The sequence below is a fragment of the Sceloporus occidentalis genome, unplaced genomic scaffold, assembly GCF_023333645.1.
Source record: "Sceloporus occidentalis isolate IW3139 unplaced genomic scaffold, rSceOcc1.0.p SCAF_5, whole genome shotgun sequence".
NCBI classification, from domain to species: Eukaryota; Metazoa; Chordata; class Lepidosauria; order Squamata; family Phrynosomatidae; genus Sceloporus; species Sceloporus occidentalis.
This window is the reverse complement of record NW_028316985.1, coordinates 29,474,059-29,502,028: the sequence shown is the minus strand read 5'-3', so window position 1 is coordinate 29,502,028 and position 27,970 is coordinate 29,474,059. Positions and strand designations below refer to the sequence as shown.

At 38.7% G+C, this 27,970-nt stretch overlaps 1 protein-coding gene across 2 annotated transcripts in view; it reads right to left on the bottom strand.

Annotated features, from left to right (window-relative positions):
• Positions 1–690: 690 nt before the first annotated feature.
• The window catches only part of LOC149311843 (ankyrin repeat- and BTB/POZ domain-containing protein 3-like), a 286,151-nt gene continuing 258,871 nt past the window's right edge, over positions 691–27,970 (bottom strand). For both annotated transcript variants that reach the window (XM_089528047.1, XM_089528046.1), the window contains 6 exons: positions 15,773–15,878; positions 13,911–14,013; positions 12,479–12,560; positions 10,402–10,470; positions 9,533–9,646; positions 691–7,978 (listed from right to left, as the gene is read on the bottom strand). In XM_089528047.1, the coding sequence (XP_089384173.1) occupies positions 7,769–7,978; positions 9,533–9,646; positions 10,402–10,470; positions 12,479–12,560; positions 13,911–14,013; positions 15,773–15,878 (684 nt within the window). In that variant the 3' untranslated portion in view covers positions 691–7,768. The remainder of the gene's footprint in view (positions 7,979–9,532; positions 9,647–10,401; positions 10,471–12,478; positions 12,561–13,910; positions 14,014–15,772; positions 15,879–27,970) is intronic.

The following is a 27,970-nucleotide window of genomic DNA, read 5'->3' as shown; positions in this document are numbered from 1 at the left end:
GTTTCTAGAAAACAACTGCATTAAAGAATATTTCATAACACTTTCAAACAAAACACACACAGCAATGTAGAAGATATAACCAAATAGCAGATACTGGAAAAGTTACTTTTTTGAACTACAACTATCAATCTGTGGGCTGGTTAGGGGATTATGGGAGCTATAGTCTTTAAAAAGTTCTTTTCTAAGCACTGATTCTTAGTCCTCTGTTGAACATTAGAAGTACAAGATTAATAGATTTCTAGTTGCAGCTTACTTTGAATTTCCAGAGAATCAAACATAACCCCATAGTCTTCAGTGCTAAGAACACCGCAGAACTACACAGTGTTGCTCCATAGTTCCATGAAACAAGAGGTTCACCACTGTACTATGAAATCTACAAAGGGATCCTATACAAAACCACAGAATGCTGCAGACAGAATAGAATATCATAGGCCTGTTACAGACAGCCAAAATAAAGCTGCTTCGAGTCACAGTGGAGGTATGGTGTTTCAATGAAGCATGCGTCCTAAGAGTTCAGAAGCTACACCAAAGCCACGCTCCAGGGCTGGAGCATGGCTTTGGTGTGACTTCTGGACTCTTAGGACGCATGCATCACTGAAACACCATACCTCCACTGTGACTCGAAGCAGCTTTATTTTGGCTGTCTGTAACAGGCCATAGTGTCCAAATAGCCTTTTTTTAAACAGAGCTTTCTAGAAAGGCTTTTTCAAGACACAAAATAATGAAAATCTCATTTGGAATCCAGCCACAATATGTCCTTAATGTTCGGCAGCATTACTAGAAGTTAAAGGCAGGAAATGAGTGGAATTTTGCTGAGTTTGGTGTAACTGCTTCAGCAGGAATCTGGCAGAGAATTCAGTATAACAGCTTTAACAGCTTTAACCTATTCCAGTCAAAATGGTTCTTTGGTTCTGACAAGGCTTTGAAATGTGTCAATGTCTTATAATCTTTATTGGCAATAATAGATGTCAATAATTTGGTACAGCAAAGCGATAGGGTGTGAGAAATGTCATCTTCTGATTTACCTATACTGAACCTGAAGTACACCTCAGGTCTTGGAAAAAACAAAATCTTTACATAGTTATCTGCACTGTGAGGAAATTTAATGGGATTCCTAAACTGTTAATGCTTAATGATGGTATTGAGAAAAAAGGCACAGCTGCTATTCACAGACTGTTTACTTTGAAGTGGCAGAACTATAAGTGGTTTGTGGCCTGTGGCCAGCCAAAACACAAGAAACTGTGTAAAAGACAGAAACAGTTGGTTTTGAACACAGGTGAAAAGAACGTTTTAATGGTTCAGTTGAAAATAAACATTAGGATTCATTTAAGTACTATAGAATAAGAAGTCTTTGGATATTTAATTTATCCCCACAAAGAAGGGTGGCAAGTCACTAAATATTGCCGTAATTGATAGTTGAAATTTCATGGGTGTTAGCTGCTTGAAGACTTATAGTTATTGCAAACATAACAGAAAGGCCAACGTGGGTTTGCCACCAAGAGGAGATCCACTGGTTAATTTCAGCCCATTATGGTTCCTGACAAGTGTACCTGTATGACACATGCATTTGGAACATTAACACCTCATATTTTTATGAGTACTCTAAAAAGATATTTGGCATGTTCTTAAAAATATAGTGTGTGATCTGGGCTTTGCTCACTAAGACTTTGCATCACCAGCTATTCTGAAGTGTCCCAATTATTTCTGCTTTGGACTAGCTATACCCAGTTATTTTCCAGCTCTCTTTTTCGCTCTATTTTTTTAAAGCCACACTCCTTTTTCACCCTAGCACAGAATTTATCTATCTGCATTTTATTCTTTAGTAAGATTAGAAACCCTTTGCTTTAAAGATGGTAAGAAAAATATAACTGATGATTCCATGAGGCAATGAAGATTTCAGTAGAAATACTGCAACTGAAATAGAAGAAAGCAGAATGGGTAAAGCTGGTCACATTCACTTCGACCAACACAGTGGAACTATTTCGACTGATAATGGAAACTGATTTTTTTTATTTCCTGTATAAGAATGACAAAGCATTCAACATCCATGAATAGAGGAGAACAGAAACAAGAATGGTGGTGGTAGCTGCAATATGTTCATATTCCCATGTTCAAAATTCAACTCAACCTACAGCTGTCAAATGAATAACTGTTCTACTATCTGTTGGTTTTCTGGCATTTTTCCATTTTCAGGCAACTCTGTAGCAAACTCCCCTCTCTCTATTTTTAATGATATAGAAAAATTTGCTCAAAAGTTAGTATTCTACAACTACTCCTATACTGTGGGGAGAAGACTGAAGACTCTTATTTCTTAAAGCACAGCTCCACAAGAATTCATGTTTATACAGTCAACTTGTATTTGTATCCAATTTTCTTAGGAATGCTGCCCAAAGAAGGCAATTTGAAAGAATGGCAAGTCAGAACTAGCACAGGGTAGTGCAGGGGTGAGCAATTGTGGTTCCCTGGATGAGTTTGGCCTATAGTTCCCATCAGCTTTATCCAACATAGCCAACAGTGAGACATCATAGGACCTGAAACTGAAAAAAAAATGTCTGGAGGGGCGTAGTGTGAGGCCCTGGTGCAGTGGCTGGATTACTGATGTACTATAAATGCAACACAATAATAGATTATATAAAAACAGCTTCTGATGGAACAGTACTTCAAGAAACGTAGGAGTAACTGCAGACTGTATAATATTATCTATATAATCTATATATCTGTATAATGCATACTACTCCCAGCAAGCAGAGGAGTTCTGGAGTCCTTGACTAATATCACAGGCAATCAATACTGTTGTCCAGTGGCATGGAAGGGGTTATTTGCACCTGCTTGATGTAGCATCATCCTTATATTGGCAAAATATTCTAGCAGAAAAGAGGATGATGTCAATGTGTCAGCCTACCTGAGAGTGGGGTGTGGGAGTCCCCCAAATCTTTTTGGTTCCTCCCTTTCCCATGCATGTAGCATGAGAGGTCATATCTGCACACTAGAGTTCTCAGATGAAATAATGGACAAGACACCGATCCCTTTTATGTATAGATGAGAGAATTTCAGCAGGTGTTGCTTGCTAAACAACCATTTGCCCATTTGTCCACCCCCATTTTGTTGGTCTTTTTAAAAGGAAATGTTTTAGAAATAGCTGCAAAACAGTTTTGACAGCTGGTGACATTACCAGCACTAGCCAACTGGCATCCCCATGGCTGGCTCTGCTGCTGATTTACAGAACTGTTTCCCTTCAGATCTTGACTCTGGTAAGGAACACATATGTTTGCCAGCAGCAGGTGTGCTCCCAAATCTGGTTCCATTACTCTATAGATATTATATCTATCTAGCTTGTTCCAAGGCTTTTCTGGGTCACCAAGATCTTTCTTTCTTTCCGCCCCCTGCTCAATCTAATGCCAATTTACCATTTATGCCTGTATTCCACACAGTCTTCTCCCCTCGGATTTTATGTACTTTGGGAAATGTGCCTCCATTCACTTTCTCTTTTCTTTAATATTGTAGCTGGAGTGCAAACATTAACAACCATATGTGATCCTTTACAGCTCAGTTTTCCAAGATCTTGTATTACCTATTTCACCTTTCATTATAGTTTACCTAAGACACTTGTTTAAGAATGGGGAAGAAACTGCATCTTGTATTTTGATTGACAAATGACATACTGCTTAGGAAACTCATTGTGTTTCCTATGAGAAACATCTTGTTTTAAAGGAAAGTGGATAGTTGGATGGATAGTACTGGAATATTGAGTGAAGCATGATCCCTCTCCTTCTACAAAAGTGTCTGCTTTAGTCCCACAAAAAATCCTTTTAGCAAACTACAGCTCATTTCTTATAAGTCATAGCCAATTCCCTGTCTGAACATATTCAATACTGGGAGACTGAATTTGAGGGTCTAAAAGACATTCAAGGAAAATGTTTTAAAGGAGAAGCAAGCAAGAAGAGTGAAAAAGTTAATGAAAATATGTGTCTCTGTGTTTTTAGAGATGATTTGCCCTGCAATCATGCACTGAATTATTAGGGAGTAAATCCCAGGGAAATCAAAAGATTTTCTTCCAAGAAGATATCTATAGGTTTGCATTGCTAGAGAACTAAAGAAAGCAGATGGAACTGTAAAATTTACTATTTTCCAGTTATGTAATAGAAATTCAAATCCATGCTTTCTAATCTATACTTGTCCATTTTGGGGCTAAAAAAACCCCACCTTAATTTCCATTTACCATGTAGCTAACTAAGAAAGGTGTTAACTTTATGCAAGGGCCAAACTAGATGTTCTGCAGAGTGCACAGTTATGGAGCCAGACACAGGTTTCTTTTTCTTCAAGTACAGTTATGTTTGGCATTGGCAGAAAATACTATTTCTCTATGTGTGCAGAAAACGTAATTGGGGGCTTATTCTGTGCAAAATATGCATGGTTTGGGGAAGTTTGCACAGAAAACAGCCTTTTCTAAGCAGGAAACTACATTTTCTCAGATAAAGTAATATATCTGCACAGAAAATCTCCCAAACTGTGAAGATTAACTTCAAGTTTCTTCTTGTATGGGATCCCCAACACTCAAGAAGCATGTTTTTCAATCTTCAAAATATTTTAAAATATTTTTCCATCCCTAGTTCTTACAGATAAACAAGGCCACTAGTATAGGAAAGGCACCACACTGCACCCTCACCCCTGACAAACATGGCTGTGCTCCTGCTTTTGGTGCCCTGAAAAAACCTTCAGACTTTTGTAAAGTGTTGGATAGGGTACAAGCAGCTGCAGCATACTGAAAGGGATAGGAATATTTCTTTTCTGAGCTTCCTTCCATTTTCTTACAATCCAAACCTTTGTGAAGTAGGAGTTTCTAAATAAATGGCACTAATACTTCTTATTAATGGTATAACAGCGATAAATGGATTTTAGTTTTATGGGGTCTCCTTTCTGTTTTTATTAGAGACCCCTCAGATCCATCGTGCTAAGTCTGGTATATAAGAAAGATTTCTGAACCCAGAACAGCTTAAAATTTTGTGTGGAAGGACTGCAACTACAGCCATGGACAACTTTGATGGGTCTAAGACTCAATTGCCCTCCTCCCACAACCCACTCTTTACCCACTCTGGAAGTGTATATGTGTGTATGTTTATATGCACTAGTCTTTCTGTTGCTACTGTGGTTAAACGATCGGGAATCCTTGCCAATGTTTTGCAGATCAATCAGGGAACTACCATTAGATTCCCCAATGATAAAAATGCTTTATCCCACCACACACACATATTTTGGTTCTCACAGACTAATTCTAAAGATATGAAAAAAAATTCTCAAGTAATGCTTAAAATTGCTTTGGGCCTTTTAAATTTGAAAAAAAAGGAAGGTTAAAGAGGAAGGGCAGTTGTTTTTTAAAAATTGCTTTCTTCCCCATATTAATAACATTCATGCATGCAATACATTCCAATGATTCTTGGCGAAACACTTTTCTGCTGCATTGGTCCTCCATCAATCACTCTTTGTCAGCTTGGCAGTTAATGCACTCAAGGCTTTCAAGTACCACTGATGAATTACTAAAACAACCCATCTTCTGTGTACTACTATTTTCTAGAGATGGAGGAAGCAGAGCAAATACAGTGGAAGCACCATGAAGGAACCTTGGCTGGCTTCTCCCCATCCCATACCCAATGAATTCTGCAACATTCCCAGAAAGGTAAATTGCTAATAATCTGGTCCAACCATGACAAGAAGAGTGAAGCAACTGTTTTAAGTGGAAGATGCAGAAGGGTAGCAGCAGCAGCACTTCCTAATCATTCCACCTGAGTTTCCATCTCTTGCTCCTTCTTGGAGGAACAGAGGATAGAACAGTGTGATCTGTATAGCCTGTCCTCCACCTGCTGCCATTAGCTGTGATGAAGAATGTAGCCAGTGTGTTGAGTAAGACTGAACTGCTAGTCCACTAGGCCTCTATAAATGGAATGAGCAGGGCACCATCTTGTTCTCTGCCTGAAGCAGCAAAAGAACTTAAATTATCCCTTCTAATTATGGAAAATATGGGAAGGGGAAAATGTTGCTCCATTCTGCCTCCACCACCAGACTGTGCCTCTTCAACATTAACAGCAGGTTAGACAATTTTGCAGTGCTGTTGAACAAATGATTTAAAACAGCTAAGAAGGATTTTGAAGTTTAGAGCCACAGAATAGCTTCTTATTTTCCTGTTGTCTTATACAAAAACTGGATTCCTGAACAATTCCAAAAAATCTGTAAATGTGAATTAGCACCTTTATAAAAAGAGATCTAGGATTTACCTTGCATTGGTACTATGAAAATTTCCAGAGTTAATCAATCAGTCATGATTTTCCCAAAGACAGGTACATTCACACTGTTCTGCCAAGGAAAAGGTAATATGATAAAGATTGTGGTGGAATAAATCTTTACTGTGGTTCCTGCAAAACTAATTGATCAGACAAAAATGGTCAAGAATCAGCATGGCACGTAAGTTTGCTTAAAATATGTCACTAAATAGCTCAAGGCCTGTTACAGGCCTTCATAAGCACATGGCCTACACATTCTCAGCTGACCTCAAGAAATCACTCTATGGTACATATTTAATATATAATTAAAATAAATCATCTTCATCATAACATCTGCCCAGTAGCAAAATACTAACATTTCTCTTGAATAAAGACCCTGGATTGACCCTTCCCATAGAATAACTAGAAATCTTCATTTTTAAAATTCTTCTACATGGGAATTATATGCAACCAGAAAATAAAACCCTGAAATAGAACTTCACAAAAATGGAATTTGACAAAGAACTAACATTGCATTGTCTTTTTTTTTTTTTTTTGCAAAATTAAGCACAAACATAACAATTCACAGGTACCATTACCATGCAAATGCATGTTGAATTTCATTGCTGTTTTAAACCCCAAACCACAGTTAGCATGCAGAATTTCCCCCAAACCAAACTACTGAGTCCTTGTTAATTGCACCTCTTTGGTGTAACCATAACCATTCAGGCAAGATTATACCACTGTTAAGTAAAGCAGAATATGAGTGGAACCATTTTCAGATGTCCGTTTACAGAATATACATTTTACCATTGAAAAAAACAGAAACAAAGCTAAAACCCAAACTTAATTTGTTACATACATTCTCAAATATATATCTGTTGAAAATAACATTTGGACTCTGGAACATAAAGGGGGGAAATTAAACTGCAAAGCTGCCCCATTTGAAATGAATAATTTTAAAAAGTTTCCGCCACTATATTTGCCTATTCTCATTTATAACAGTCTTACCAGTTCTTTGACTCTTGCTAAAGAGCAGCTATCAGGTCATATGTTTCTTAAATGCATAATACAATGAATCGTGTGAGACAGGGAAGAGTACAGCTCTCACCAAAAAAACTTAAAAACAATATGACACTGTAACAAAAGCAACATGATGTGTTGGTTTTATAAAATAATTGTTCCATGGCATCCTTTTTCTATTTGGGGTTTCTGTTATTCACCAGAATGTAGTCCACTCTCTGTTGGCATTAGCTGCATGACAGCACTTCTGTGTTCAAAATCTAAACAGCAACTCACAGGATAGCAATACATCCTTGTAGTTCCAAAAATGCATAGAAGTCACATGTACCACAACCTCTTGCCCAAGAGAAGATTCAAGTAAGTGACAGCACCTTTGGCCCACAATATAATACTCCAGAAGGAAAAAGAATGTTATATATTTGCTCAAGAAACTGCAACAGCAATAATTCACTTGCAGTACTTCTCCCAAAACTTCACACTGTTCTTGAAATTTATACAATGGATCCTTTTGAAGATGACAAATGAATTGACTGGATCCGTGCTGCCAACGTCCTTTCTAAATCTTGTAGTACGTTTTGGCCAGATGAGTCTCCATTCTTGTCATATAGCAGCTGTTTAAAAGCTTCATTTTCAATTAGAACCACCATATTTTTTAGAAAATAACCCTCACAATAGGAAGCCAATTCCGTGACTCCAAGAAACTGAAGAAGGGAAAGAAGGGTAAGAAAAGAAGAGAAAAAACAATGTATTTTAGACAAGTAAACACAAAAGTATTTCCTGGAATTAAAAGCTCTCCAAAGGTAGGAGTCAAACTGGACAATACATTTAGAAGGTTTTTGAAGAAGTGTTCTCAACTGATGAAATATGTTTGTTTTGTCATAATATGTGACCTTCCTCATCTCCATAGCTTTCATTTAGAGTTCTTTCTTTGGTGATAGGTAAGGTAAAGAGTTAATTTGCAAGTCTGATTGTTAAGGTATGTATCTCTGACACAATTCAGTTCCAGGTGGGAAAACTGATTCATTGTAGACAAGACAAATTTCCCTTAACATTAAGCTTAAAACTTGGTCTGAAGGCAATTATAGCTTGGGCTTCCATTTACTGAACAGTACCCCCTGCACAATCTGACAAACTGCTTTTGAAACTGATAGAACTTTTGAATACTGGCCCAGCTGTCATTGACCATTCATAGGAGGGAGGGAAGCAAATCCCTCAAATACAGCAGGACAGGATAGTTCTAAGAAAATCTGAGGGAATGGGTTTGCAAATTGTTTTACTTTAGTGTTATAGAAGATGCCTGGGAATTGCTTTACCTCTTCAGCTTTAAAAAGGAAGAGTATGGCATGACTGCTCATACCAAGCAGCCAGTCTGTCTGCATATCATTTTAATTGGCTGTGCTTTTGTGGGGCTGGGCTGGAACAATGCCCATGGACATTCATCTGTCTCATCTTTAGGAAACGTGTCTGGGGTGGAGGCTGTGTAAGTATGAGCTGCCACACTGAGCCTTTTGTTTAAAATGAAAGAAAAACAATGTTTTGCTACCTTGTATAACACCAGTATAAGCCACCCTATTCTATCCAGAACAGTTCCTAGAAGCCCACTGCTTTCACAAGATACACAAAATGTGTTGCTCTTTTGATCTGAAGTACAGATTATGCCACTGTAAGAACATTTTCATTAGGGTGGAAAGAATCCATGCAACTGGCCCTGCTCATGCAGCTTCCATGTAAGCTCCAGACCCATAAAGATCCTCAAAAGAGCTAATGGTTCATAGCAGGAAATCTTTAAGAAAAGATTAGGATTTGTTAATAGTATGTTCATTGGAAAACTATGTCTGTCATTCATAATCACAGTTACAGTTACAACAGTGCAACCTAGAGTTAAGCATTCATAACTGATTTATATTCATGATCCCTACATATTTAATAGTGTAAAGAATATGTAGGGATCATAAAGTCTCCCAGTCCTGCTGCTGCTGTTAACAACGTGGGTCTATTCTCCCATTGACTGGGATGCAGCTTTAGGAAGCCTCCACTGTAATTGCCATATTGTTCTATAGTGATGCTTTGTTGATAAGGAACATTGTGGATTAACTGCAATGCTAGCCAGCAAGGTTCATCTAAGCACAGAAAAATGTATTTTGGGGCAGAGGCAGCAGCACTAGTAGGGTTTCAGCAACTGTCCAATGATGTCTCATAAGATGCTGGGCTTCAGTACATACACCAATGCATACATATGAAAAATGTTGTATTACCTTGGCATGATTATAAATATCCACACAATTTTCTGTGTTGATACTTTTTGCGCAGATGATTTCACAGTGTCGTTGCAATGCTTCAAGCTGGAAAAACTTAGCAGCAGATAGAAGCTGAAAAGCAGGAGGAAGTATTATTAAAACTTCTTGAGAAGGATGGGGAATAACAGTTGTTTTTAGAGGGAGCAAGTTCACCATTCAGAACGAGAGACCTCCAAGTCACCCTGCTATACACACTCCTGCTGATGTGATTGCCTGTAGCAAATAGAAGGAAACAAATCTCTCTGGCTTACAGAGTGCAAGGTTAACTACACAAGCACACCCTTTCTGTTCTACAGAAAGACCATAAGATGGGTCCAGGTCTGAAGACCCAGCAGTTCAGAATGGTTCTTGGGATTACTATAATACTGCTTCTGATTGGCTCTAGCAATTTCACAAGATTTGGAAAATAAATACAGAGATACAAGGAATAATACATTTCAATAAATATGCTCAAATATGACCTATAGTTTGTTTGTTTGTTGATGTTGTATGTCTTCGAGTAATTTACAACTTTTGATGACCATCACAGGGTTTTCTTTGCAAGATTTGTTCAGTGGGCATTTGCCATTGCTTTCCTTGAAGGCTGGAAGAGTCTAATTAAAATTAACCATCTAATTAAAAATAATAATTGACATAATTGTAAGCCGCTCTGATAGCCTTTAGGGCTAAAGGCAGGGTATAAGTACTCTAATAAATAAATAAATAAAAATATGGCTTTACCCAAACAATAGCCTGGGGAAAACTACTATTTTTATTTGACCATTTCTTTATTGATTTATAAAGACAGCAATGAATGATTTCATTTGTTGGTGCAAAATGCTTCTTACCTCCATTATTTCATTGTTTTTAATGAGAAGTGATTCTGCACCTCCATAGTAGAGATACTGCATAATAAGCTGAAATAAAGCCAAAGAGAGCAATAGATCACAAAAATGCAGTCACAATTTTTGTCTGGTTTTTCTCAACCAACCAATTGTACTTATTTATTGTTCAGCCAGTTTTGCTTCAGATTATGTTGGACATTGAGGGAAAGGTGATAGTGTCATGGTGTTCCAAAATGGAAAGGAGGAAGGAGCTTATTAGGAAAATATATGTCAGCACTGCATATATTCTGCATTCTGAAACAGTGCTTGATGTTTTAGCCCTCTTACATGCTTACAGACCTCTGCAGAAGTCAGTGCCAACCTACTAGTGATAATGCTATAGGATTACATGCTTCCCACTCAACCCCTGAAAAACCCCTATGGTTTATAAGAATTTTGGCCAGAAGAAATCCAGGGGACAGGTACACTTGCTAAATTTCAATTGTTATTAAAGGCACAAAAGTCTTGCAACAAAACAGTAAGAAACCTTCTTTGACATAAACACTTCCGATAATACAAGAGCAGGTTTATATGCTTCGTAGAAGTAGGGTATAGGGTACTGATAATTAATTTAAAGCTCAGAAGAGAAATTTGCTAAAATGTACTCTCACAATGTATACCGGGGAGCCCTTTATTAACATCAGACTATAGCCTCACATAATGACTTAAAACTCTTCTCCCCTTGGATGTTAGACTTTTTCCAGTTTGGCGGGCCTACATGTAACATTTTTATGCACTTGTGTTTGGCCCCTCAGGAAGGAATGAAGGGAAGGGATGGACAAGCAAGGGATGAAAGACAAGGCTTTGTTAAGACCTTTAGAGGCCCTAAGCACTTAAAAGATTTTGGTGCCCAAAACAATAACATAAAAAATTATTTTTCAAAATAAACCCAAACCTACAGTTACATGGAAAATAATGTTTCTTTTTGTATACTTCCACTCTATTTATATTTGAAATGTTTTCTTCTAGTTTTTCTAAGTGCAAACTCCCCATCTGGCAACACTGTACTGAGTGGTGCTGCACTCACTTTCAGTAGACCACTGAACAAAACAGCCACCATGAACAAGACAAGAATGATCACATGAGCCTTGGTTGAATCTTCAGGCAGCTTACCAGTTACCAGATTCTAATTTTGTTGTATTACTTTTTTATTATTACAGTATTTTATTATTGTATACAGTATATATGTATGTAATTCTTTATAGTGGGATTTTGTTATGTGTGGAACCTGGTTCAGCTGCACCATTTGCAGTTTTACATCATATGGTCCATGGTAAATCCAGCAATGGAAAATTTCTGTGCTGTTCCCTTGATGCCCTAAGTACACACTTATTTTGCTTTAATGCAGAAAGGAGTGTGAAAAACTGTAAAAGAAATTACTACTTCTAAAGACAGCAAACTTGTGTGAGTCTACCTGGTGAAACTTCAGGGGCCAAAGAAATCTTGGAAGAAGTTTTGAAGTGGCCTGTGGCTGGAGTGTGTGCATGTGTGTGTATGTGCCTTCACTTCACCTGTCAACATATGGTGACCCTATGAATGTAATAGGATTTTCTGAGATAAGGAACCCTCAGAGGTGGTTTTGCCAGTTCTTTCTCTGAAATATAGCCTATAGTGCCTGGTATTCATTGCTCGACTTCCATCCAAGTACTAACCACAGTTGACCCTGCCGAGCTTCCAAGATCAGATGGGATCTGGTGCCTTTAGGGTACAGGTCCTATGTAAACTGCCTCTTAAATTGGCTTAATCTAAATAAATTTATGGCTCCAAGAATGCAGTTTCTTTGCAGTTCTAGGTTACGCTGAGGCTGAACTCAAATTTCCTTACCTTGGAACAAATCCTATATTATTATAGTGAAAGTCAATTGTACACCGGGACCATAAAAAACCTAAATGCTACTCTTATGTGATTTGGCAACATATTCAAACATTGCTAATGAAAAACAACAGAAGCTTTACTCAGTGATCCCTTCCACTATTAATTTATCATTCTGCTAGTTGCTATCACTTTATTTATACAGAGACACCTTAGGACTCAGTATTACCTGGAAAATGGGATACTTCACATAGCTGATCTCAATGAAAGTGCTGTCAGATGCAGGTTTGCTGGACAAAAGAGCTTTAAACCTAGGCAAAAACATTGAAAGACTGTTGTTTTCTATTTGTGGAAATAAAATAACTTCAAATATGTTCCTGGGTTGGGACCTACCTAGGTTGTGCATCACTGTGATATTACATCCACTCTACATGGATGCCATTTAACTATTGCAAACTGATATATCCTGGCACAAATTTTTAGGATCTGGATACTCAAGCTGAAATACACACACATACACACACACACCAGTGTCTGGGTTTTCAAGTTTCCAACTGTAGCAACAAGTGTTTGATGTATAACTATATCCAAGTTATAATGTATATTTTCCCAGGAGTGGAGCTATGTTCTGAAGCTCACTGTGACAGTCCTTGTGCCCTCTTGCTCTCTTTCAGTTACCTTGTCTATTTCCCTCCCATGCCTATCCAAAGTACTGCTGCAGCTAGCCAGTCACACAGCCCTCTGCCTCTTGGGATGCCATTCTCAATACAACTAATTGCTCTGCTTCCCACAACCTCAACCACCTTGAAACTGATAGGTGGAAGATCTTCTGATTCGCCAACCTCAAAGCCTCCTTTGTTAGACCAGATCACCATGGTTGGCTCATCATTATAGCAAACAGTGTAAGACTAGAAAGACTATGCCAAGAGTGAGCAGCTACAATAAAGAAAGAATCAGAGAGGATGACAGTGGACTTTAAGCCTTGCAATGAGGAACATTGTTCTCATATTACAGCAACAACAGAAAAAGAACTTAGTTGCTCTGTACCACTCCTAATAAACATCCTACCTCCCCCAATCAATCTGCATTTTCCCCATTTTGCATTGAAGACTCAGCACTGTGCAAGGCAGTTACTCTAGGCTGCAGCTGATTGGGAATTTCTCCAACTGATGAAGCACACCATTTTGCTAAAAGATAACCTTTCCCACAAATTGTTGTGTAACTAAGGCCCTGAACAAACGGGCAACCAAGTACATACTCCATACCATCTAGGGTTGCCAGGGGGCATCTCTCTTAGACGCCCACAACCCTAGTACTTACGGAGTATGTACAAAACGGCAGCACCCTGTTCATATGGGCGCTGCCATTTTGACGTAACGGACACCTAGCATCTGCACGATGCGGCGCCCAGGTGACGTCGCGAGTGCACCAATGGCGCCGTGGCATCACTTGCACGCCGCAAAAAGAAGCCGCTTTTTGCGGCTTCTTTTTCCGCCGCCGGGAAACCTCACCATTTAGAGGCTGAGGCTTCCCGCCGGAGGAAATGAAGGCGGAGGCAGACCGCCCTTTTTGGGTGGTCTGTATCCCGCCTAAAAAAACTTTACACCTTACATTCCCCCAAAACACTCAAATTAATTTAAACTTTTAAAATAAGTACATACCTTGGGGATGCAGTAAACAGTAGTACTCTGTGTGCATAAAATGGTCTTCCTTCCACAAGGAATGTAACATCTGACATTTCTTTGTTGTTAAGAAAATGAGGATCTACAATGATAAAAAAGAAAATGAAAGGAAGCTGGAAGTAAGTTAAAATAACAGCATGTCTAATCCCTTTTTTAAAAAAATTAAGATATATTTGTCTTTGAACTTATTCTGAAGAAGTGCTTCAGATGAAACATACAAAGTATTTTCAAAATCACTAAACTATCTTTTGCAAACCTGTTTAAAGGTAATAGACATCCATCGTATACAGCATGTCTAGATGAAGAAATGCATTTTGAAAACAATTTCTCGTCCTGTTCATCTGTAATCATTCTGGTTTTACTTAAGATTATTCCCAAATATCAGATTCTACTTTCAAGGCAAACTAAAAGAACTTTAAAAGTGGTGTGATATTCAGGGTAAGTAAGATAGTGTTCATATTAGTGTGAATACTTTATTTTAATTTGTTTTGTTTAATCATCAAAATGGCACCCTAATCAAGAAAACTAAAGAAATAGAGGCATACCAGTATTTAAGAAAAAGACACTAAAGAGAACCTTACTGGAAGCTGAAAATGAGGTCCTCCAATTTTGAGTAGATTTATTTATTTATTTATTTATTTATTTATTAGGATATTTATTAGAATATTTATATCCTGCGCTTTATTCAAAGCTCTTAGGATGGCTTACAATTAAATCAACTTAAAACAAATAATTGTAAAAGTTTAAAAGATTAACAATATATTAGTTTTTCAATTTAAAAACAGACAATTTAAAACCAGTTAAAACAATCTTGAACAATATACCTATACAACTTCAATTCCTTCACTGATCATAAATGAAAATGATGAGTTTAAACACGCAAAATATTCATCTTCCTTTTCTGGTTATAGATTTTTTTCCCTTTGTATTACTGTACTCTACTGTCTTTGGTTTATAACAAGTACAAGGTGATAATAAAAGCAAAAGAGATAGCTCTAATCCACATAGCACACAATGCTCTTGAACAAGAAGGAAAGGAATCACCTCTGCTCCTAAGTTTTCTATTTACCCCATTTACCCCTATTTACCTCTAGAGCAAATGAAATATAAGAGCCAAACTAGATGGGATGAAGGAGATCCATGAATGAGTATTCTCTCTCTTTTATGTAGTACTCAAGGAGATAGCCATTTTAAGTTTATTGTTGCATAAACAGAATCCAGTAATACCTGTGAGACTAACAGGCTGTCTGTTCTGTTTCATGTGTCTTTTTTCATTATCTGCTAAAACTGTTTTAAAAAACCCTATAAAACTACTCTAAGGGGGAAAGCAGAAACTGCATGAGTGATGCACCCCCCAACTATGCAAATCAAGATTATTCTGACAAGAAGTGTATCAGGCTTCTTCTAAGTTTCATCTGTGGGAAAAGGATGTGAGCACATGAAATGACAAGGCATACGGTGTCTTCAGAGCAAAATGAATCATTTTGGGAGACACCTCAAGGGCCATCCAGTCCAACACCCCCCCCCCCCCGCTATGCAGGGATTCACTATCAAAGCACCCCCGACAGATGGCCATCCTGATGGCTGTTAACATTAGCAGACCCTTATGTCCAAAGCAAAATGACTAGTATTTTAAATTCTGCTTGGAAGACAAAACAAATTTTCTAACTGTCTGAGGACTTCAGTAGCCCCCTTTTGACCTTAGACTTTATGGATGGTCCACAGTATCCCTGTCATATTTCTGTTATGCTTTATTGGTATTATTTATCTTAGTTTCTTCTAATGACCAAATTGCAAAGAACCACATGTGTTATATAAGATCCAAGCCACAGCACACTTACCTAAACGAGATGTCTGTTTGCGTTTGATTTCAACAAGCTTGGGAATAGGATAGGGTCCATAGCAATGTGTGAAAATGACAGCAAGTTGTTGACTAATCACTTCATTCTAAAAAATAAAATAAAATAAAATAAAATAAGCAGTAAATGCAAGTGTAACCTGTAAACTAAGAGATCCACTCATAAGAATTGTAACACAGACTCACTAGGTCTGAAAATGTAAGCACAAAACCTTTTGTTTATATTATGACTTCTGTCATTATCTTTTAGAACCTGTCTCTAACAACTGTCCTAGGATGCTATTAGATCAGGAGCTGAGAACTTTTGACCCTCAGATGTCTTACTGTTTCCACAATGCTAGCTGGAGATTGTGGGAACTGAAGTCCATAATATCTGGAAGACTTAAGAGCCCTTCTGTAGTAGATACTCCTACAGCTAGTAAAGTCAGCTGACCAGACAACAATGTAGAATTATCCTAGGTACAGCATATGAAGCCAAAAGTCTGGAGCCCTAAAGCCTGCAATAAGCTATTCCAGTACTGAGAAAACACATAGGAAGGATAGCACATTTGCTTTGTCCCCATTCATTGGAGTTTATCAGACAAGGGAAATTGGAAGTATAATCCAAAGGCAATCTGATCACAATCATGGGGTTTAACGTTATTGCGTGATAACCTACTACACGCAAATTTGGGCAATGGGAAGTCAGTCCGGGTGCAATCGTGGGGTTTCATGTTATTGCGTGCACATGCAAATTCGGGCAATGGCATGCTATTTTCGGGCAATGGGAAGCCAGTTTGAACGCAATTCGCATTCACGTAAATTTGCTGAACTAGCGAATTCACATGAATGCGTTCTGGCCCCACTTTCTTTTCATTCAAAATTAAGAGAAATTCCTCACGTGTGATAAAGTCCAGTGACATTTCCATTGCCTTCTACACCCGGAAGGTGCTTTCTAGAGACCTTCTGCTATCCATGGAGAGTCTCTACTCAGGGTTTGGCTACACTGGCAGGAAACCCATATTCACTCTCCATAGCAACCGCAATTCAGGCATACAACGTTCCTCAGGATTCACATGCAGTGTGGGGCTTTTCTCCAAAAATCTAGAGAAAAAGGAACTTCCTTGTACCCTGCATTTTCCTGGAATATCTGGATTGGTTGTGAGAACATGGCCAGCCCTTTTCTTCTGGGTTGCTCTGATCTCACCACAGTGAGAGTGGTGTTATCTGAGAATCTGCAGCTATGGGATGAGTATAAAATTTTCCTACAGTGTAGACAACTCCCTAATTTGGTTTTCCAAATTATTTGGAGAGATTCCACAGAGGAAGGTTTCTGTTCAGAAAGTTGCTCTCTATGTGTGGAAGGCAATGAAAAGCAGTGGCAGGCAGGGTATGACTAAAGCTCTCCACTCTCTCCTTGTCCTTTTACTAAACAGGGGGACAGAAGGGCTTTAAGTCAATGGAAATATCATAGCTTTAAAACATCAAGTAGCAGGAGTTGTGAATGATCTCTGTTTGAATCTTGGAGTCCAAGTAGACCATAAGTTGAATATGAGTCAACAGTGCAATGCGGCAGCTAACAAGGCCAATGCGATTTTAGGCTGCATCAATAGAAGTATAGTGTCTAGATCAAGGGAAGTAATAATGCCACTCTATTCGGCTTTGGTCAGGCCCCAGCTGGAATACTGTGTCCAGTTCTGGGCACCACAATTAAAAAAGGATGTTGAGAAACTGGAGCGTGTCCAAAGGAGGGTGACTAAAATGGTGAAAGGTCTGGAAACCATGCCCTATGAGGAACGACTTAGGGAGTTGGGGATGTTTAGCCTGGAGAAGAGAAGGTTATGAGGTGATATGGTAGCCATATTTAAATATCTGAAGGGATGTCATGTTGAGGAAGGAGCAAGCTTGTTTTCTGCTGCTCCAGAGACTAGATAGAACATGGAACAATGGATGCAAGCTCCAGGAAAAGAGATTCCACCTCAACATTAGAAGGAACTTCCTGACAGTGAGGGCTGTTCGACAGTGGAACAAACTCCCTCGGAGTGTAGTGGAGTCTCCTTCTTTAGAGGTCTTTAAACAGAGGCTGGATGGTCATCTGTCGGGGATGCTTTGATTGTGATTTCCTGCATGGCAGGGGGTTGGACTGGATGGCCCTTGTGGTCTCTTCCAACTCTACAATTCTATGATTCTATGAATCATTGGAGAGAGGTTGCAGTCAGAACAGACTAGTCAGGGGTTCCCAACCTGTGCTCCAAGGAGCCCTTAGGGCTCCTCCATGTACACTTACCAGGTGCTCTGCGCCCGCTCCAGGAAAATGAAAGAAATAAAAATTGAATGAAAGAATAAGAATATATTCTTATATATACTCCTAAACAGCATTAACTTGTAAGACATAGGGTAGGCCTCTTAGAGACTCCACCATAGAAATGAGGGCCCTGAAAGTCAAAAAGATTGGGAACCCTTGGACTAGATGAACGGACTGCCTGAGCTAGTATAAGATGGCTTTCTACATTCCTAAATGTAGAACTTGACATTGCTGTTCCAAGAGGTGTGTGGCAAATCTTCCTAACTGTGACATTCCAACAAGTAGGTGAGCACCTGAAGACATCATGAGCACCAGTGAGAATTTTGGTATGTCTTCACTGGCTACCCATTCTATTTAGGATTTTGTACAAGCATCTTCTTCTAACATTTAGAGCTTTACATAATTTAGTGTTATCTGTGTTATCTGTCAGCCCTTATTTCATTTTATCAGGCCTCCAGAGATCTCAGTTCTAGGAACTCTGAGCTTCTCGCCCAACCAAGGATTTCCTTTTCCTTGGCTTGGCTTCGTCCATTTTCACTTGCTCCACTGTACTGGAATAGCCTCCCTGAATATTTGAGGACTACCTCTTCTCTCGCTAGTTTTAAATCTGAACTGAAGACATTTCTGTTTGCCAAAGCATTTGGAACTTCACATTGATACTGTTCTAGAATTTTATATTTGATTATATGTCAGCTGCATTTGTAGTATTGTCTTTTATCTGTATAATTTGTTTATAATTACTGAATACTTACATTTTATTATCTTTAGATTGTATGCCTTTGGCAGGTTTTAATTTTTTGACTTGATTATTTTTGTAAAGGGCCATGTAAATTTATGACCCTATGCAAACAAATGATGATGATGATGATGATGATGATGATGATGATGATGATGATCAAGTTGTGATAACAATTGAACTCCTTAAAAAATCAGAATGTCTGTTGATGTTTAAATGGAAATTAGCATGAATGTTTTTAAAGCCCAGACTTTCAAAAGATGGGAGAAAACCCAAATGTATTCTTTTGTGGATAAATAAGAACTGAAATTCTTTCTTCTGATATAATATCATGAGAACTTTATCTTCTCCTACATTTCCCTTAAAAAATGAGACAAGCAAATAGAAAAGTCCATCTTATTTATAGAAATTCTGGCACAGGGATTGTTTGAAAGAGAAATCACAATGAGCTCTGCAGTTTCATTTACAGAAAATTACAAAACTGTATTATAGGCACTAGAAATACTTTATTGGGGGGGGACCATTCATCATGCAAAATATTATAAAGCACATCAGAACAAAAGCTGGAAAAAGGAATACTGTATTACTATTAGATACAATATACATACAAAATATTATAAAGCACATCTGAACAAAAGCTGGAGAAAGGAATATTAGATCTAGAAATCAAAAACACCAAATGTAAAAGAACTGACTCTTTGCCTGAGAAGCATTTAGAAAGATGGGGCCACTTGCTGGCCACCTCCTGCAAGCAGAAAGTCCCAATAAAAATAAACTTAATGTATGATTTAAAAAGTAGTTAAGAATCTACAAAAACACTCAATAAAGTGTAGGCTGAGACTGGTATTACATTTGGTGATAGGGAAAGGCCAGTATAGACAAAGGAGAACAGAACCACACATGGTTCCTAGGAAGACGGGTTTAGTGACAGGAGAAATAACTTGGTTCAGTCTTCACTGTAGTATCCTACTTCAGACTCCAGGATACATGAAAAAAATTACCAGTGTAAAATCTCTTTGGTGGTGGAAGGCTAATCTGTTGGGGAAGAGAGTTATTTTTAAAATATTAGCTATCTATATTGGCATGAAGAAGCACTACAGATGGCATTCTGCAGCTGCAGCCTACAGCATATACTCCCAGAGGGATTATAACATATTGTTCTTCTAAACCTGTGGACTAGTCTTAAGAAAAATTAAACATGTATCCAAAAATGAAAAATACTAATAATCTCAGTGGACAAAACCAGTATTAGTTGTCATCTTTTTCTGTATTACTCATACCCTGTGTAAAAATCTACTTAAATAATATGTCTGATTACCTTTTATTTAGTGGCATGTTCAGTGGTTTCATTTATGACCTGTGTGGTTGAATGGTTCTTGTTTTTAAAAGAGAGCTTTTTATCCTTAAGGGTTTTTTTTAAAAAAATAATAAGACTACTGGATGTGACACAAACTAGAAAATATACTGTTGTAAAAAAAATAGGACACTGTATACTTGTCCCCCCACATTCACTGGGGTTAGGAGCACAGGGCCCCCATGAAAAAGCCACAAATAACAAAAACATTTTGTTTTTACCTGAGAGAACATCTTTCTAGGAAGTCTAGGCCCTCCAGCGCAACTCTATGGCCAACATCTGCCAGACACTGACAACAGAACTGTGCTTGAGGAGCTACAAATGCCTACTGGAGAGTAATCGAGGAATCTCTAGGTCCTTTAGAGGTGCGCTGGAGGACCTAGATATTCCTAGAGAGAACATATTAATAAAATTCGTGAATAATCAAATCTGCAAAAGTCAAAGTCGCAAATGTGGAGGGACAAGTGTATTTTGATCTAGCATTTATTTGACTCAAATGCTGTAGCTCAATTTTGTTTTTCTGACTGGATCCAGCAAGATTAAACTGTACCAACCGACATGGAAATATCTAGCTCAACAAGAAATCTTTCCTGATTAAAGGCTCATCTGATGAGTGTCTTGTTCTTATGGAGTGATAATCATCCAACCCTTGTAAAATATCACCTAGTTGTGCTTCTACCAGACATTTCCAGCAAGAATCATAGACTTGGAAGAGATCACAAGGGCCATCCAGTCCAACCCCCTGCTATGGAGAAACTCACAATCAAAGCATCCCCGACAGATGGCCATCCAGCCTCTGCTAAAAGACCTCCAAAGGAGACTCCTGTTCTCTTTTTCTCTTATTTCTTTCTGACTGACTTGTTTTCAGCTGCTCCAGAGACTAGGACCTGGAACAATGTATGCAAGCTACAGGAAAAGAGATTCCACCTCAACATTAGGAAGAACTTCTTGACAGTAAGGACTGTTCAACAGTGGAACAAACTCCCTCGGAGTGTGGTGGAGTCTCCTTCTGTGGAGGTCTTTAAGCAGAGGCTGGATGGCCATCTGTTGGGGATGCTTTGATTGTGATTTCCTGCATGGCAGGGGCTTGGACTGGATGGCCATTGTGGTCTCTTCCATCTCTATGATTCTATGACTCTGTGACCCTGGCTGTAGTCTTGACCTAAATTGTTCTTCCTCATCCTCTGCTCCTGCAATGTTTATTTCCAAAAAGTGAACCATCCAACCACAAGTGCCAGTCTCCCAACCCTGCTTGGATCCACAAGGTTAAATCCTTCCAACTTCCCACTCCACAATGATAGGGTCCAAATCAGGGCTGTAGAGTCAGAGACGTGGAGCTCTGGTCAGAATCAAGAGTCAATAAAAGTAACTTATAATATTAATGCCGAGATTGTTGTTTCATAGAAATTTCATAGTAATTTAGGAATGTTTTCCTGTTCAGAATTTTTAATTCTATAAATATATTCTATGGTCTATCAATTTCAGTAGTCAGGTGATTCATGTGGTGGTAATGAAACACCATGGGCTACTATTTTACTATAGTAAATTTGGTATTACAAATTGAAGATTTAGCATACCAGCTCCATGGCCTTGATCCAAATATGAGTCAAATCCCTCTCAATTAATCTTTATATGTTTTTTTAAAATAATATGTAGCTGCTAGATACATCTCTAAGGTCCTATGTGCTTTACAAATAAGTGCATAAATATGTGTATAAAAGCTAAGTGGGTGGTGTAGAAAACTGACTCTTGAGATCATTGTGACACCAACAGCCTTGACTGATCTTAAGCTACATGCTGTGCAACTTCAGTCTTCTGTAGCCATGTGATTCTTTTATAAAAATTTAACCCAAGATTCTCTATTTTCCTCTGGGGACAGTCTTTTGCAGATGCTCACATATCAGGTAAGGAACCTAAAATATCTAGATAGCACCTAGATATTTTAGATTACAACTTTGGTAACCCCTTACCAGCGGGCTATGTGTGGATGAGACTTCTGGAACTTGCAGTCCAAAATATCTGGAGGATCATCTGCTCCAGCTCTCTTTGTTGTTGTGTATCTTAAGATGTTTCTGACTTATGCAACCATAAGATGGGGTTTTCTGGAGCTGAGAGTGTGTGACTCGCCCATGGTCACCCAGTGAGTTTCCACAGCTGTGCAGGGAATTGAACTCTGAACTCTGATAGTTCAACAGTCAAACCACTACACCATATTAGGTCTCTCCCTCTCTCTACCCTGAATAAAAACTTATTAAATGTTGCTTTGGAAGACTGCTCTGCCACATTTAAGAACCGGACATATTACTAATGTTTGCGAGATAGGAACCCTTAAAAGATGTGAGACAGAGGCAACAAGCAGTTTTACAAATGTATGCTAGTCCAGAAGTTCTTAACCCGGGTTCCATGGACCTCTAGGGGGTCCATGAATATGTTCACATTCAATAATTTTTTTTTTAAAAAAAATCCCTTTTTGCCTGAAACAGACTGGCAAAATGACATGGCTTCAGGCCACATTAAGGGCATGCACACATAATGCACACCCCGAATGCAGCCTGAAGCTGTGCTGAGGCTGCACCAATGAAAAAGAACCAGATCAAGAAGGAGCGGGAAGAATCTGCTTCTTCCAGCAGCCTGGTTCAAGACCACAGCAGTGGCTCAGATTGGGACCGGGCATGTGCAGTTGCTGTGGTCCCAGCGCCAATGGCACTGATACAGCCTTGCACCACTGCTTTGGGCCCTTCTGTTTTGGGCCTCTGATTTCTTTCCTGTTATTTTGAATTTTTCTTGTGAAGATGAATTCTAAGGTAAAGATTTAGTTATTTTTAATTCCAGACTATTCTAAGTGAAGGAACTTAATTTCCAGTACAATAAAAGATATTGTGTGCTAATGTTTGTGTGTATTTGGCTATGTGCATTTGTCTCAAGAAGGGATTAATAGCTTTTATCAGATTTTCAAGGAAGTCAGTCATCAGAAAAGGTAAAAAACCACCATGTCAGTTGGAGTTGGCCTAAGGCCCTTCCGTAACAGAGGATAGTATAGCCAACATCATATACTTTGGGCCACACTGGGCTCCACATGGAAGAAAAGTGGCATATTAAATAAATAAATAAATAACACTAGGAACATCTAGGTTCTCTAGTGCAACTCTGTGGTTGACTTTAACCTAGAGATTCCTAGAGAGAAGACTCCACTAGACATTTGTAGCTCCTCCAGTGCAATTCTATGGTCAATGTCTAGCAGATGTTGACCACAGAGTTGCACTGGAGGACCTAGAGATTCCTAGAGATGTGTTTTCTCAGGTAAAAACACAGTGTTTTTGTTATTTGTGGTTTTCCATATTCATGGGGGTCCTGTGCCCCTAACCCCAGCAAATGTGGAGGGACGAGTATATTTCCTTTTTATTAAAAGCAGCAAAGATTTTTTTAGAAATCCACTGTTGAAACATCCTTTCAAGAAATGATGATTAAGGACTTCAGTACAAGGTAATTCAATCAAATCCAAAGTTAGTTCAGGGCTTGGAGGTGTTTAGAGCACAACTCTTCAAATTCCATGCTTATTGGGAAAACCGGATAACTGTAGACCACACAGAATTTTTTTAAAGTTCTGGGTTAATTTCCAGAAAAATCCATGCTACTGCACACAATTTTATCTGACACTGGTTAATTGTATGCTATATCTGCATGCCACACTGGTATACCTGATGTTTGCTTCTCATATGGAGAATGCAAGATGTACGTTTATGGTTTCGAGACCTGGTTATGCTGAACTGTAGAGACACAGAAGTACTTGAAGTGATGACATGTACATGCCACAATAGTCACAAGTATTGTGTATTGTTTGCCTTCAAGCTGTTTCCAACTTATGACGACCCTAAGGCGGACAAGAATTGTCTGCCACAGGGAGAAATATATAAAGAAATATACCAAAGGTGATACCCAAAGCCCAGGCATGGGTTGCTCAATCCTGCTATGTCTGAAAAAAAATGTGTAAAGCTACTTGGTCTGGAGCAAATTGGAAAAGTTTATTTTTTGGATTACTACTTAAGAGAGAGAGGGGGGTAGGTGTTCTGGAAGATGGGCCAACTAGCCTGAAAAACCGACAAAAAATATGGATGCCGTCCGTGAAAGCCTTCGACTTCACAGAGAAGAGAGAGAGAGAGGGAGGGAGGGAGAGAGAGAGAGAGGGAGCACGAGGTACAGTCCAAAAGGCATATTTGTAAGTAGAATAGTCAAAGTGATATGTTAGTTCCTTGGAACAGCCCTTATTCTTAAAAACCAAACTGTCCCTTTCTCTGATAATGCATGCTTCACCACCATATTGCATGAAATAAACATTTAGTCAAACACGGTCTTTGAATTTTCCTCTGTGAGCACACCACCATTGTACCAAAAGCCTGCAGTGATGTAAACAACTACCAACTTTTAATCTCAGTGTTTTCAAGAAATGGAAGAGTAATTTTTTTTCTAAACTATTTTAGTTCAAGGCAGCTAACAAAAAAAGGGAACACTTCATGAAGCAATTCACTGAATTTCCCTGTACTGCATATTGTACTACACAGTTATACTAGTGCGTTCCTGTTACACAGGACTGCGATGAAAAACCTTTTTTCAATACTGTAGCTCTTTTTAATGTATTTTTGGTTGCTGAATTTGAAAAACACAATATAAATGTCAGATTACACACAATTTGTTCACAAATGTGATGTTTTTATCAATTCAGTTCTTAGTCAGCTTTGATTAAGTGTGGATGTTACTCACTGCTGATGTTCCAGTGAGATATTTTTTTTTAGTGTTTTGAATGGATTTCTGTGTTTCGTATCAGTATATTAAAGCCTTTTGAAAGTGATGGACTTCAACTCCGGAGACCAGGGTTCGATTCTCTGCTTGGCCACGAAACCCACTAGGTGATCTTGGGCAAATCGCACACTTTCAACCTCAGGGGAAGGCAAGTACAAACCCCCTCTGAACAAATCTTGCCAAGAAAACCTCATTATAGGGTCGCCTTAGGGTCACCATAAGTCCAAAAATGGCTTGGAAGGTGCACCATCACAACAACTCCTTTCTTACTCTTTGCAGGATAATTCTTTGCAGGATCATTTCATTCACTCACATGATACAATATAGAAATGTCAAAGCAAGTTGTATAAATATATATATGATAGTACAAATCTATAAAACCAGCATGCATTTTTAATTAATTGTTTATGACCAGTTTTTGCGGCTTGTGTTACAGATTGTAGAATGTGCAAAACTAAAGTAGGACTCCCACCAAATATCATCATTTGATATGACATCTTTTAGTGTGTTAGGAATGCAGCTGGATAAACTATGGGCACAAGGAACTCATAGTAAGCAGTTGTGTTTTTTGTTAACTATTGAGACGGGTGGATGGACCATCCACAGTATGACTGTGGGTGCATAAGAACACTTATCCTTTAACATTAAAGATGGAAACCTCCTCTACTGCTGGTGCCTCCAAAGTGGAAGAAAGGATCTCTGTTGCAACAACTGGCTTTCCTGTATAGAGTCAGCAGCTTTCTGAATATAGCTCCTCACAAAGGAAAGGAGTAACTGAGGGAACTGCCTGTGTTATTGGCAGTTTCTCCAGTTACCCAATTCCCCTTCCAAACAGCCTGCTGCTGAAGATCCAGGCATTCAAGAAGCCAGCAGTGACAGGGGATGTGAGAAAAGAAGGAATGAAGCTAAGGAGGCAGGCAGGCGCTCACACTTCATCGTCATTGCTGCTTCTTTCTTTTCCAAGCCTTCTCCCCCCTGCCCCCCACAACCAGGCCTGCTTCTCCATGACAATATGTGAGTAGCCATCCTTTTGTACCTGTAGGAAAAGTAAAGCTGCTAGGAAATTAGAAGGCCAGGAAATGGAGGCAGTGACAGGAAGGAATGCTAGTGCTGTCACTTCATCTGCCACCATGTTTGACACATTCCTCATCCTCCTCTCTTCTCTCTTTCATGATTAGAGGTGCGTATGGAGGTATGGCTACCACCAAGGAGGTGGAGGAAAAGGTGGAATAGTTGCAGTCAGTGGCAGTTTGCAGTGACTGACAGCAAATAACAATAATGAAAGCAAGCAACACCATGGCTGAGAGAAGAAAAGAAGGACCCTTTAAAACTGAGAAAACAGTAATAAAATTATCAAGTGTGGCTGCCTTCTGGATGCATGGCACTTAAAGCATATGAAATCAGTCAACGTTCAGGATAGTGTAATACTTGCAAACTGATATAGAAAGAGGTGAGGTCTCCCACCCAACCTCAGTTTTTATGCTTTAAAAAGTTATGCCATGACTTGTCTCATCACTTCTTTATTACACATAACACTTCTGGAAAAGCATCATTCTCAGAAATATTCCTGAGATGGCTGCCCCCAACTCAAGCCAAAGCAGATGTGTGGGATTAATACTTTTCCCCATTCCCTGTTATTATATTAATCTGTCTTTTCCAAGTGGTCTGGCAAGTGAAAAAAAACAAGAAAGTCCCAGAAAGTTTGGGAAAAAGAAAACCTGCAAAAGGCACAATTAATACTCTTCTGCACAGAAGAAAACCATTTCCTTGCCCTGCTAACTAGCTATAAGCAGTATAATGTTTGTAAAATAATAACTTACATTAATGCTCGAAAAACTGAAAATCAGTATTCAATATATTTCAATGCTGTCGTCTGAATTTTAGACAAGCCTTTCCCTCTATTTTGGTACATTTTACCCCTCTAATGGCAACACTTATACACATTATCATATTGTTGTTTACTAAATACTAAAATATTTAATATTTGTTCAAATAAGAGATTCATAAAGTGTGGGCATAGGCCTTTGCCAAGTCTTTGTCAAAGAATTTGAATTGTTCTGGAATAAATTCTCAAGGGAGTTCTCAAAGAAACAGATTAACCAACCTGAAAAGCATTAAATGCAAGAACACATATGTGAGAGAGGATATTCCTCAGCTCTGAAAATTGTCACAAAAATCCAAGACAAGGTGCACATTGCTCTCCTTGTCACATTCTAAATAGTCAGTCAGATAAGATAAAGCTACACTCTGAGCTTATTTGCTTTTCAGATACTCTGGTCTGTATTTCATTACATGACCTGAATGACCTTCTGTTTTACCACAAGGCTCTGACTTCTGGTGTCTCTTCCACTCATTGTCAATGTCAATATTAAGCTATTTTTGCAATAGATGGAGATCTTCAGCTGTCTTTTTTTACAACCACACATCTGCATTTGGGTATTGGGAAATACACTAGCTGTCATAGTGAGCTGATCACTTTGTATTATGGGAATGAATACTGTGTTCATGCATTCCTTCCACCCCTTCCCCACTCTTCTTGTACACCCATATTTAATTTGTTACTTCTAGATATGAAGCAAACTACAATGCACATCCAAACCAGGAAACAAGAGATTGTGTTCATCCTACAAACCAAAGCTGCAAATCAGAGTCTGAAGGTTGTTGTCTGTGAGTCCAATTTGGAGGTCAACCACAAATCCATACCAAGTCACTAATAAGGTAAATATGGTGAAAAGGGAGAATGGCAAAACAGGCTGGATAGGCAGCAAGCAGAGGGGATGTCATTAGAAGTATCCATCCACTTCTCAGAATGAGATGGGAGGATGCTTCTTTCAGTACAGCAGCCTTCTGCTTTAGCAGCAAGGCTTTAGGGAGAGGTTAAAAAATTAAAATGGTAACAGGAAACTGGGGAAGAGAAGGGAAAGAAGTGGTAGGGCAAGTGTTGGAAAAGCAATGCCAGGAAAACACAGAATCCATTTATTTCTCTTCCAACCAACCTAGTCCCCTCTAA